This window comes from Ranitomeya imitator, chromosome 3 (assembly GCF_032444005.1).
Source record: "Ranitomeya imitator isolate aRanImi1 chromosome 3, aRanImi1.pri, whole genome shotgun sequence".
Classification (NCBI taxonomy): Eukaryota; Metazoa; Chordata; class Amphibia; order Anura; family Dendrobatidae; genus Ranitomeya; species Ranitomeya imitator.
Window position 1 is genome coordinate 837,822,179 of NC_091284.1, and position 11,364 is coordinate 837,833,542.

The 11,364-nt window shown below is 45.3% G+C and overlaps 1 protein-coding gene across 1 annotated transcript in view; it reads left to right on the top strand.

The window, feature by feature from the left end:
- LOC138671406 (ecto-ADP-ribosyltransferase 5-like) overlaps window positions 1-10,315 on the top strand; it is a 29,826-nt gene extending 19,511 nt beyond the window's left edge. Inside the window, exon 5 of the mRNA XM_069759550.1 lies at window positions 8,293-10,315. Within this exon, the coding sequence (XP_069615651.1) occupies window positions 8,293-8,381 (89 nt within the window). The 3' untranslated portion in view covers window positions 8,382-10,315. The remainder of the gene's footprint in view (window positions 1-8,292) is intronic.
- Window positions 10,316-11,364: the final 1,049 nt, after the last annotated feature.

Genomic DNA, 11,364 nt, shown 5'->3' on the forward strand with positions numbered 1-11,364 from the left:
AGCCGAAGTACCACTTGTGACCACAGGAGGGAGCTCTGCCACAGAATTCACAACAGAACTCCTGAACCATCCGCAATGACTGTGGTGATGATGTCGAACTCCTGAACCATCTCCAAAGACTGTGGGGATGACGCCAAACTCCTGACCCATCCGCAAAGACTGTGGTGATGAGGCCGAACTCCTGAACCATCTGCAAAGACTGTGGTGATGAGGCCAAACTCCTGACCCATCTGAAAAGACTGTGGGGATGAGGTTGAGCTCCTGAACCATCCACAAAGACTGTGGGGATGAGGCCGAACTCCTAAACCATCTGCAAAGACTGTGGGGATGAGGCCAAACTCCTGAACCATCTCCAAAGACTGTGGGGATGAGGCCAAACTCCTGACCCATCCGCAAAGACTGTGGGGATGAGTGTTGTGAATTCTGTGGTCAGGCTCCCTCCTGTGGTCATGAGTGGTACTTCGGCTGGCTCTGTCCATGAGTTTCCTTTGGTGGATTATTTCTTTATTACGTGGCGACCCTCAAGACTGGGCATTTTCCCTTGCGCCAGGAGATCCTGCATTATGTGATATTGATGCGTTTTTTCTGGCGCTCGGATTGCTGTATGATGAACCTAATTCAGTGGATCAGGCAGAGAAAAATTTGCTGGCTCTGTGTCAGGGTCAGGATGAGGTAGAGATATATTGTCAGAAGTTTAGCAAGTGGTCTGTGCTCACTCAATGGAATGAATGTGCGCTGGCAGCAATTTTCAGAAAGGGTCTCTCTGAAGCCCTTAAGGATGTCATGGTGGGATTTCCTATGCCTGTTGGTCTGAATGAGTCTATGTCTTTGGCCATTCAGATCGATCGACGCTTACGTGAGCGTAAAACTGTGCACCATTTGGCGGTATTATCTGAGCATAAACCTGAGCCTATGCAATGTGATAGGACTTTGACCAGAGCTGAATGGCAAGAACACAGACGTCGGAATGGGCTGTGTTTTTACTGTGGTGATTCCACTCATGCTATCTCCGATTGTCCTAAGCGCACTAAGCGGTTCGCTAGGTCTGCCACCATTGGTACGGTACAGTCAAAATTTCTTTTGTCCGTTACTTTGATCTGCTCTTTGTCATCCTATTCTGTCATGGCATTTGTGGATTCAGGCGCTGCCCTGAATTTGATGGACTCGGAGTATGCTAGGCGCTGTGGGTTTTTCTTGGAGCCTTTGCAGTATCCTATTCCATTGAGAGGAATTGATGCTACGCCTTTGGCCAAGAATAAGCCTCAGTACTGGACCCAACTGACCATGTGCATGGCTCCTGCGCATCAGGAGGATATTCGCATGATGTGGTCGTGTTGGGGTTGCCATGGCTACAAGTCCATCACCCAGTATTGGATTGGAAATCTATGTCTGTGTCCAGCTGGGGTTGTCAGGGGGTACATGGTGATGTTCCATTTCTGTCTATTTCCTCATCCACCCCTTCTGAGGTCCCAGAGTTCTTGTCGGATTACCGGGATGTATTTGATGAGCCCAAGTCCAGTGCCCTACCTCCGCATAGGGATTGCGATTGTGCTATCGATTTGATTCCTGGTAGTAAATTTCCTAAAGGTCGACTGTTTAATTTGTTTGTGCCTGAGCACGCCGCTATGCGGAGTTACGTAAAGGAATCCTTGGAGAAGGGTCATATTCGCCCGTCGTCGTCGCCATTGGGAGCAGGGTTCTTTTCTGTGGCCAAGAAGGATGGTTCATTGAGACCTTGTATTGATTACCGCCTTCTAAATAAAATCACAGTTAAATTTCAGTACCCCTTGCCGCTGCTGTCTGATTTGTTTGCTCGGATTAAGGGGGCTAGTTGGTTCACCAAGAGTGCGTATTAAACAGGGCGATGAATGGAAAACAGCATTTAATACGCCCGAGGGCCATTTTGAGTACCTGGTTATGCCATTCGGGCTTTCCAATGCTCCATCAGTATTTCAGTCCTTTATGCATGACATCTTCCAAGAGTACCTGGATAAATTCCTGATTGTATACTTGGATGACATTTTGATCTTCTCGGATGATTGGGAATCTCACGTGAAGCAGGTTAGAATGGTGTTCAAGGTCCTGCGTGCGAATTCTTTGTTTGTGAAGGGGTCAAAGTGTCTCTTTGGTGTTCAGAAGGTTTCATTTTTGGGTTTCATTTTTTCCCCTTCTACTATCGAGATGGACCCTGTTAAAGTTCAGGCCATTTATGATTGGACTCTGCCGACATCTCTGAAGAGTCTGCAAAAGTTCCTGGGCTTTGCTAATTTTTATCGTCGCTTCATCAATAATTTTTCTAGTATTGCTAAACCGTTGACTGATTTAACCAAGAAGGGTGCTGATGTGGTCAATTGGTCTTCTGCTGCTGTGGAAGCTTTTCAGGAGCTGAAGCGTCGTTTTTCTTCTGCCCCTGTGTTGTGCCAGCCAGATGTTTCGCTCCCGTTCCAGGTCGAGGTTGATGCTTCTGAGATTGGAGCAGGGGCTGTTTTGTCGCAGAGAAGTTCTGATGGCTCGGTGATGAAACCATGTGCCTTCTTTTCCAGGAAGTTTTCGCCTGCTGAGCGTAATTATGATGTTGGCAATCGAGAGTTGTTGGCCATGAAGTGGGCATTCGAGGAGTGGCGTCATTGGCTTGAAGGAGCTAAGCATCGCGTGGTGGTCTTGACTGATCACAAGAACTTGACTTATCTCAAGTCTGCCAAACGGTTGAATCCTAGACAGGCTCATTGGTCGCTGTTTTTCTCCCGTTTTGACTTTGTGGTTTCGTACCTTCCGGGCTCTAAGAATGTGAAGGCGGATGCCCTGTCTAGGAGTTTTGTGCCCGACTCTCCGGGTTTGCCTGAGCCGGCGGGTATTCTCAAAGAGGGGGTAATTTTGTCTGCCATCTCCCCTGATTTGTGGCGGGTGCTGCAAAAATTTCAGGCTGATAGACCTGACCGTTGCTCAGCGGAGAAACTGTTTGTCCCTGATAGATGGACAAGTAGAGTTATCTCTGAGGTTCATTGTTCGGTGTTGGCTGGTCATCCTGGAATCTTTGGTACCAGAGATTTGGTGGCTAGATCCTTTTGGTGGCCGTCTCTGTCACGGGATGTGCGTTCGTTTGTGCAGTCCTGTGGGATTTGTGCTCGGGCTAAGCCCTGCTGTTCTCATGCCAGTGGGTTGCTTTTGCCCTTGCCGGTACCGAAGAGGCCCTGGACACATATCTCTATGGATTTTATTTCGGATCTCCCCATCTCTCAAAAGATGTCGGTCATCTGGGTGGTTTGTGATCGCTTCTCTAAGATGGTCCATTTGGTACCCTTGTCTAAATTGCCTTCATCCTCTGATTTGGTGCCATTGTTTTTCCAGCATGTGGTTCGTTTACATGGCATTCCGGAGAACATCGTTTCTGACAGAGGTTCCCAGTTTGTTTCGAGGTTTTGACGAGCCTTTTGTGCTAGGATGGGCATTGACTTGTCTTTTTCCTCGGCTTTCCATCCTCAGACAAATGGCCAAACTGAACAAACCAATCAGACCTTGGAAACATATCTGAGATGTTTTGTTTCTGCTGATCAGGATGATTGGGTGTCCTTTTTGCCTTTGGCTGAGTTCGCCCTTAATAATCGGGCCAGCTCGGCTACTTTGGTTTCGCCGTTTTTCTGCAATTCGGGTTTCCAACCTCGTTTCTCTTCAGGGCAGGTTGAGTCTTCGGACTGTCCTGGTGTGGATACTGTGGTGGATAGGTTGCAGCAGATTTGGACTCATGTAGTGGACAATTTGACATTGTCCCAGGAGAAGGCTCAACGTTTCGCTAACCGCAGGCGCTGTGTGGGTCCCCGACTTCGTGTTGGGGATTTGGTTTGGTTGTTGTCTCGTTATATTCCTATGAAAGTTTCCTAAGTTTAAGCCTCGTTTCATTGGTCCGTATAGGATTTCTGAGGTTCTTAATCCTGTGTCTTTTCGTTTGACTCTCCCAGCTTCTTTTTCCATCCATAATGTATTCCATAGGTCATTGTTGCGGAGATACGTGGCACCTGTGGTTCCATCCGTTGATCCTCCTGCCCCGGTTTTGGTTGAGGGGGAGTTGGAGTATATAGTGGAGAAGATTTTGGATTCTCGTATTTCGAGACGGAAACTCCAGTACCTGGTTAAGTGGAAGGGTTATGGTCAGGAAGATAATTCCTGGGTCTTTGCCTCTGATGTTCATGCTGCCGATCTGGTTCGTGCCTTTCACTTGGCTCATCCTGGTCGGCCTGGGGGCTCTGGTGAGGGTTTTGTGACCCCTCCTCAAGGGGGGGGTACTGTTGTGAATTCTGTGGTCAGGCTCCCTCCTGTGGTCATGAGTGGTACTTCCGCTGGCTCTGTCCATGAGTTTCCTTTGGTGGATGTGAGTGGGGCTGCAGCTTCTGAGTTTCCTTCCTCAGGTGACGAGGTTAAGTCGTTAGGTGCTGCTCTATTTAACTCCACCTAGTTCTTTGTTCCTGGCCTCCAGTCAATGTTCCAGTATTGGTCTTGCTCTCTCCTGGGTCGTTCTTGTGGCCTGTCTGCCCTGCATAAGCTAAGTTCTGCTTGTGTTACTTTTGTTTGCTATTTTTTCTGTCCAGCTTGCTATATTGGTTTGTTTTGCTTGCTGGAAGCTCTGGGACGCAGAGGGAGCACCTCCGTACCGTTAGTCGGTGCGGAGGGTCTTTTTGCGCCCTCTGCGTGGTTGTTTGTAGGTTTTTGTGCTGACCGCAAAGCTATCTTTCCTATCCTCGGTCTATTCAGTAAGTCGGGCCTCACTTTGCTAAAATCTATTTCATCTCTGTGTTTGTATTTCATGTTTACTCACAGTCATTATATGTGGGGGCTGCCTTTTCCTTTGGGGAATTTCTCTGAGGCAATATAGGCTTATTTTTCTATCTTAGGGCTAGCTAGTTTCTCAGGCTGTGCCCGAGGCGCCTAGGTCTGGTCAGGAGCGCTCCACGGCTACCTCTAGTGTGGTGTGATAGGATTAGGGATTGCCGTCAGCAGAGTTCCCACGTCTCAGAGCTCGTCCTATGTTATTAGTAGCTATCAGGTCATTTTCAGTGCTCTTAACCACCAGGTCCATTGTGGTTCTAAATCACCAGTTCATAACAGATGAGGCCGAACTGCTGAACCATCTCCAAAGACTGTGGGGATGAGGCTGAGCTCCTGAACCATCTGCAAAGACTGTGGGGATGAGGCTGAGCTCCTGAACCATCTGCAAAGACTGTGGGAAAGAGGCTGAGCTCCTGAACCATCCGCAAAGACTGTGGAGATGAGGCCGAACTCCTGAACCATCTCCAAAGACTGTGGGGATGAGGCTGAGCTCCTGCACCATCTGCAAAGACTGTGGAGATGAGGCCAAGCTCCTGAACATCCGCAAAAACTGTGGAGATGAGGCCGAACTCCTGAACCATCTCCAAAGACTGTGGGGATGAGGCTGAGCTCCTGAACCATCTGCAAAGACTGTGGGGATGAGGCCAAGCTCCTGAACCATCCGCAAAGACTGTGGAGATGAGGCCGAACTCCTGAACCATCTCCAAAGACTGTGGGGATGAGGTTGAGCTCCTGCACCATCTGCAAAGACTGTGGGGATGAGGCCGAGCTCCTGAACCATGGACACAGGTGGCAGGGGCAGGACATAAGTGGCAAGACATATGTGGCAAGGGACAGGACACAGGTGGCAGGGAACAGGACAAAAGTGGCAGGGGCAGGACATACGTGGCAGGGGACAGGACACAGGTGGCAGGGGCAGGACGTACGTGGCAGGGGACAGGACACAGGTGGCAGGGGCAGGACGTACGTGGCAGGGGACAGGTGGCAGGGGCAGGATGTACGTGGCAGGGAACAGGACACAGGTGGCAAGACACATGTGGCAGGGAACAGGACACAGGTGGCAAGAAAGGTGACACAGGTGGCAGTGGCAGGACACAGGTGGCAGGGGTCAGGACACAGGTGATGGGGCAGGACAAAAATGGCAGGACACAGATGGCAGCTGGAAGGACACAGGTGACAGGGGGCAAGACACAAGTGGCAGAGGGCAAGACACAGGTTGCAGAGGGCAGAAGACATGTGGCAGGGGGCAGGACATAAGTGGCAGTGGCAGGACATAAGTGGCAGGGGACAGGACACAGGTGGCAAGAAAGGGGACACAGGTGGCAGGAAACAGGACACAGGTGGCAGGGGGCAGGACACAAGTGACAGGGGCAGGACAAAGGTGACAGGGGGCAGGACACAGGTGGCAGGACAAAGGTGACAGGGGGCAGGATAAAAATGGCAGGACACAGATGGCAGCTGGAACGACACAGGTGGCAGAGGGCAAGACACGGGTGGCAGGACACAGGGGGCAGGAGACAGGTGACAAAAACACCAAAAAAATTGACGTGGTGCATATGTGAAACTGCTTCACATCTTCAAGGAAAAAAATAAGCAATGTGTTCACGACATTTCATGGATTTCATTCACTTTCCTGATATTAGGAAATCCTACAATTTTTGTGGAAAAAAACCCAACAAAAACGTAGTAAATACTTACTATGTGCACATAGCTTTGTACCTACTGAATACTATAAACAAAGACCAACGGGGCATTGAGTACATCTGAGTCTGTTCTGTTAATTCACCTATGGCCGGGGTCAAACTTAACGTATGAAAAATCGGTCTGAGTCTCCCTGCTGAGAGTCGCACAAGTTATCTCCGTATGGTCATCCTTGTGTAATGCGTTTGCAATGCGTTGATGCGATTTTCTCCCACCCATGTATCCGTATGACATGCGTATGGCTTTACATGTCTCACTGCTTTTCTCCATTGAATTTAATGTCTCCATGGGCTGAAATGAGGAAAATGTGTGAGTATTTGTCACCGTGAGGTATCTGAGTTTTTCTCGCACCCATAGGCTTGCATTGGCGAGTCTCAGATGTAATACACTTTCAATCGCAACATGCTGTGATATTATACGTACGTAGAATACACCCGAGAAAAAATACGGAGATGTGAGCTGCCCCATAGATTAACAGTGGTCCGAGTGTTATGCGATGCTTTCTTGCATAGCACTCACCCATATTCTACGCTAGTGTGACCCTGGCCTAAAAAGGGGCTTCATAAGAGGTAATTACACATCTGGCTTCAATATTACAGTATTGTGGCGTATTGTGTAGGAAATCAAGAGAGCTCAAGTTCTAGTCTTGTAGAGGAACCAAGAAAACATTAAAAAAAATGGAAAAGTAAAAATCACCTTCCTTTTTCTGAAATGGAAAGAGCAAAATCTAAATAATATATTAGGAGTCACGATGTGCAGAATTCTCTAAACAAATAAAATCCAAAAATATTCCATTTGGTGAAACGGAAAAGAAATCTAAAAGTGAAAAACTAGAGTTTTTGGTCAAGTCACCTCCCCAAAAAAAGTAATAAAAACAGATCAAAGAGTCTTATAAATCCTAAGATGGTCCACCCACACACCCAAGTCTTTTTCCATGACCGTTGTATCCAGTGTTTTACCATTTAGCACAGAATTATAAATTTTATTTCCACAACCCAAATGTCTTCATCTATATTACACTTCAATTGACATTTCTCAGCCCAAACCAACAGCTTATAATAATCCTTCTGTATTATGAAATTATCCTCCTCCGTGTTGATTACCCGGCAGAGTTTAGTATCATCTGCAAATATTATAATTCTACTCTGTATGTCACCTACAAGATAATTAATAAATATGTTAAAAAGAAGAGGGCCCAATACTGACCCCTGTGGTACCCAATACTGACCCCTATGGTACCCAATGCTGACCCCTATGGTACCCAATACTGACCCATGTGGTGCCCAATACTGACCCATGTGGTACCTAATCCGAGTGTGTGCCATTAATAAGCACCCTTTGTTTCCTATCACTGAGCCAGTTGATAACCCAGTTAAACATATTTTCCCTTAGACCCATTATTCTCATTTATGAACCAACCTGTTATATGACCCCCAATTCACACGCCTTTGATAAGATCATATAGACAACATCCACTGTGTTTCCCTCTTCCAGTTGGGAACTTATCTCCTCATAAAAGCTGATCCCTCATTCACAGAGTTTTCTCACCATATCTGTCCTGTCATCCTCGCTTCCCACCAAGCTTTCAGATCATCTCCTTTTCCTCCCGGGCTTGAGCGGGTACTAGCACTGCTGATTGGGCTGTGTATTATTTCTTCACCACTTTCAGTATCTATTCTGACCGTCAATGAATGAACATTCAATGTTTGCATTCAGAAGCTGTAAACTTCATCAGGAAGACCTAATGCTTATCTCTTTATGTCTCTGCAGCTCCAGGATTTGTCTCTTTCTACAGGTCAGGACTGTTGCTATCTGTCAGTGAATTAACCATACTTTTGTATTTTTGGTTCATATCATGACGTCTGGTCCCCAAGTACCTAGACACTGTAACTATCTACCACAAACCTTTCAAGTATTTGACAAACCTATCAGCTCTTCAAATCCTTGCTGACAACTTAAGGCCTTGTTTGGAAACAGTCAGTAAAATGTGTCAGATCAAAATAAGCAATGCAAGTGTATGGGTCAGCGAAGAAACCGGACAGCACTGGGATGCCATCAGAGAGGTTCTGAATTTCACAGACTGTTATAAAGGAAAAGGAGGAGAAACTTTTCTTTTTTTCACATACAAGAAAAACTGATGGAACTTCGAAGAAACTCTGACCAAAATCACTGATGAACCTCAAAAGAAACTCTGACCAAAATCACTGATGAACCTTGGAAGAAACTCTGCCCAAAATCACTGATATTGGATGAAGCTCTGACTGAAACCACTGATGCACCTCGGAAGAAACCCTGACCAAAATGGCTGATGAACTTCGGAAGAAATCCTGACCAAAATCACTGATGAACCTTGGAAGAAACCCTGACCAAAATCACTGATGAACTTCGGAAGAAGCTCTGACCAAGATCACTGATAAACCTCAGAAGAAACACTGACCAAAATCACTGATGAATATTGGATGAAGCTCTGAATGAAACCACTGATGCACCTCAGAAGAAGCTCTGACCAAAATCATTGATGAACCTCGGAAGAAGCTCTGACCAAAATCACTGATGAATATCGAAAGAAGCTTGACCAAAATCACTGATGAACCTTGAAAGAAGCTCTGACAAAATCACTAATGAACCTTGGAAGAAGCTCTGCCTAAAATCATTAGTGAATATTAGATGAAGCTCTGACTGGAACCACTGATGCACCTCGGAAGAAGCTCTGACCAAAATCACTGATGAACCTTGGAAGAAGCTCTGCCCAAAATCACTGATGAATATCAAAAGAAGCTTGACCAAAATCAACAATGAACCTTGAAAGAAGCTCTGACCAAAATCACTGATGAACCTCAGAAGAAGCTCTGACAAGATCACTGATGGACCTTGGAAGAAACCCTGACCAAAATCACTGATGAACCTCAGAAGAAACCCTGACCAAAATCACTGATGAACCTTGGAAGGAGCTCTGACCAAGATCAGTGATGAACCTCCGAAGAAACACTGACCAAAATCACTGATGAACCTCGGAAGAAACCATGACCAAAATCGCTGATGAACTTTGGAAGAACTCTGACCAAAATCACGGATGAACCTCAGAAGAAACACTGACCAAAATCACTGATGAACCTCGGAAGAAACCATGACCAAAATCGCTGATGAACTTTGGAAGAACTCTGACCAAAATCACTGATGAACCTCAGAAGAAGCTCTGACCAAAATCACTGATGAACCTCAGAAGAAGCTCTGACAAGATCACTGATGGACCTTGGAAGAAACCCTGACCAAAATCACTGATGAACCTCAGAAGAAACCCTGACCAAAATCACTGATGAACCTTGGAAGGAACCCTGACCAAGATCAGTGATGAACCTCAGAAGAAACACTGACCAAAATCACTGATGAAACTCGGAAGAAACCATGACCAAAATCGCTGATGAACTTTGGAAGAACTCTGACCAAAATAACGGATGAACCTTAGTCAGTTTTTCTTGCACATGAAAAAAACTGAGGTGTGAATGAGGCCCAAGGCTGAGCAGCAGAATGTCTCTGACACCTTCCCCCTCTTCTGATGTTAACCCCAGAAGAACAAGTCCAACTTCCATTTTTTTTTTCTTTTTATTCTTTCTTCCAAAAAGGAGGATAACTTTTTTAATAACTTAACTTTATTATTTTTCCGTCCACATCACTGTAAGGGCTGATATTTTTTTGTGGGACGATTTGGAGTTTTGAATTATATCATTCACCTTAACATAAAAATTACTAAAAAATAAATAAATGAAAAAACTTCCAAGAGTGGAGAAGTGGTAAAAAAAAAATGCAATTCTGCCATTGTTTTTTGTTTTTACAGTGTCCGTTGCGCAGTAGAGGTGACTTGACAGCGCGATCCTCCACGTCGGCGCGATCTCAGCGACAGACTTTTATACTTTTTTATTATTTTATTGACTTAGAAAAAATCAGAACTTTGTAGAAAAAACATTTCTTATCTCTATTTTCTGAGACGTATAGCTTTTTTATTTTTCCATGGGCGGAGCTGATCTTGGTTTTAGCGAGGCGAGCTGATGCTTTTATCAGCACCATTTTGGGGTAGATAGAACATTGGTCACTTTTTAGCATATATTTTTATGTTATCTGCGGGCAACTAAAAATTGCAATTCTGGTGTTACAGTTTTCGTTTCCTTACACCTTTTACAGATGCTACGATGCTTCCTAATATCTTTATTGTTTTATTTTACCATTTTTTTATTTTTAAACTTGGAAAAGGAGGCGATTCAGATTTTAACAGACAGATCCATTCATGATAAAAGCATAAAAAGTTTTTTTTTTACAAAGTTTAGAATTTTTCTATTTTAAGTTAAACAAAAAAGCTATACCCGGAGAATCATGTTGCCAGATCATTTTTGATGCTTTAAAAAGAGACCCAAAAAATAATGACGCAGTTGCGTTTTTTACAACTTGGATGAAAAGGAGGAAAAAATTCAAATGCAAAAAGGAAGATTGTCCGTGTCATTAAAGAGTTAAATAAAGGCTGCGGTCGCCCACAATGTGCTGAAATGTCAGATCCCTGCGGACACTTCTAATGGAAAGAATCATCTGTGTATACGATGTACACGCGCTCACATATATACACACGCGCTCACATATATACACACGCGCTCACATATATACACACGCGCTCACATATATACACACGCGCTAACATATATACACACGCGCTCACATATATACACACGCGCTCACATATATACACACGCGCTCATATATATACACACACGCTCATATATATACACACACGCTCTCACATATATACACACGCGATCACATATATACACACGCGCTCACACATATACACACGCG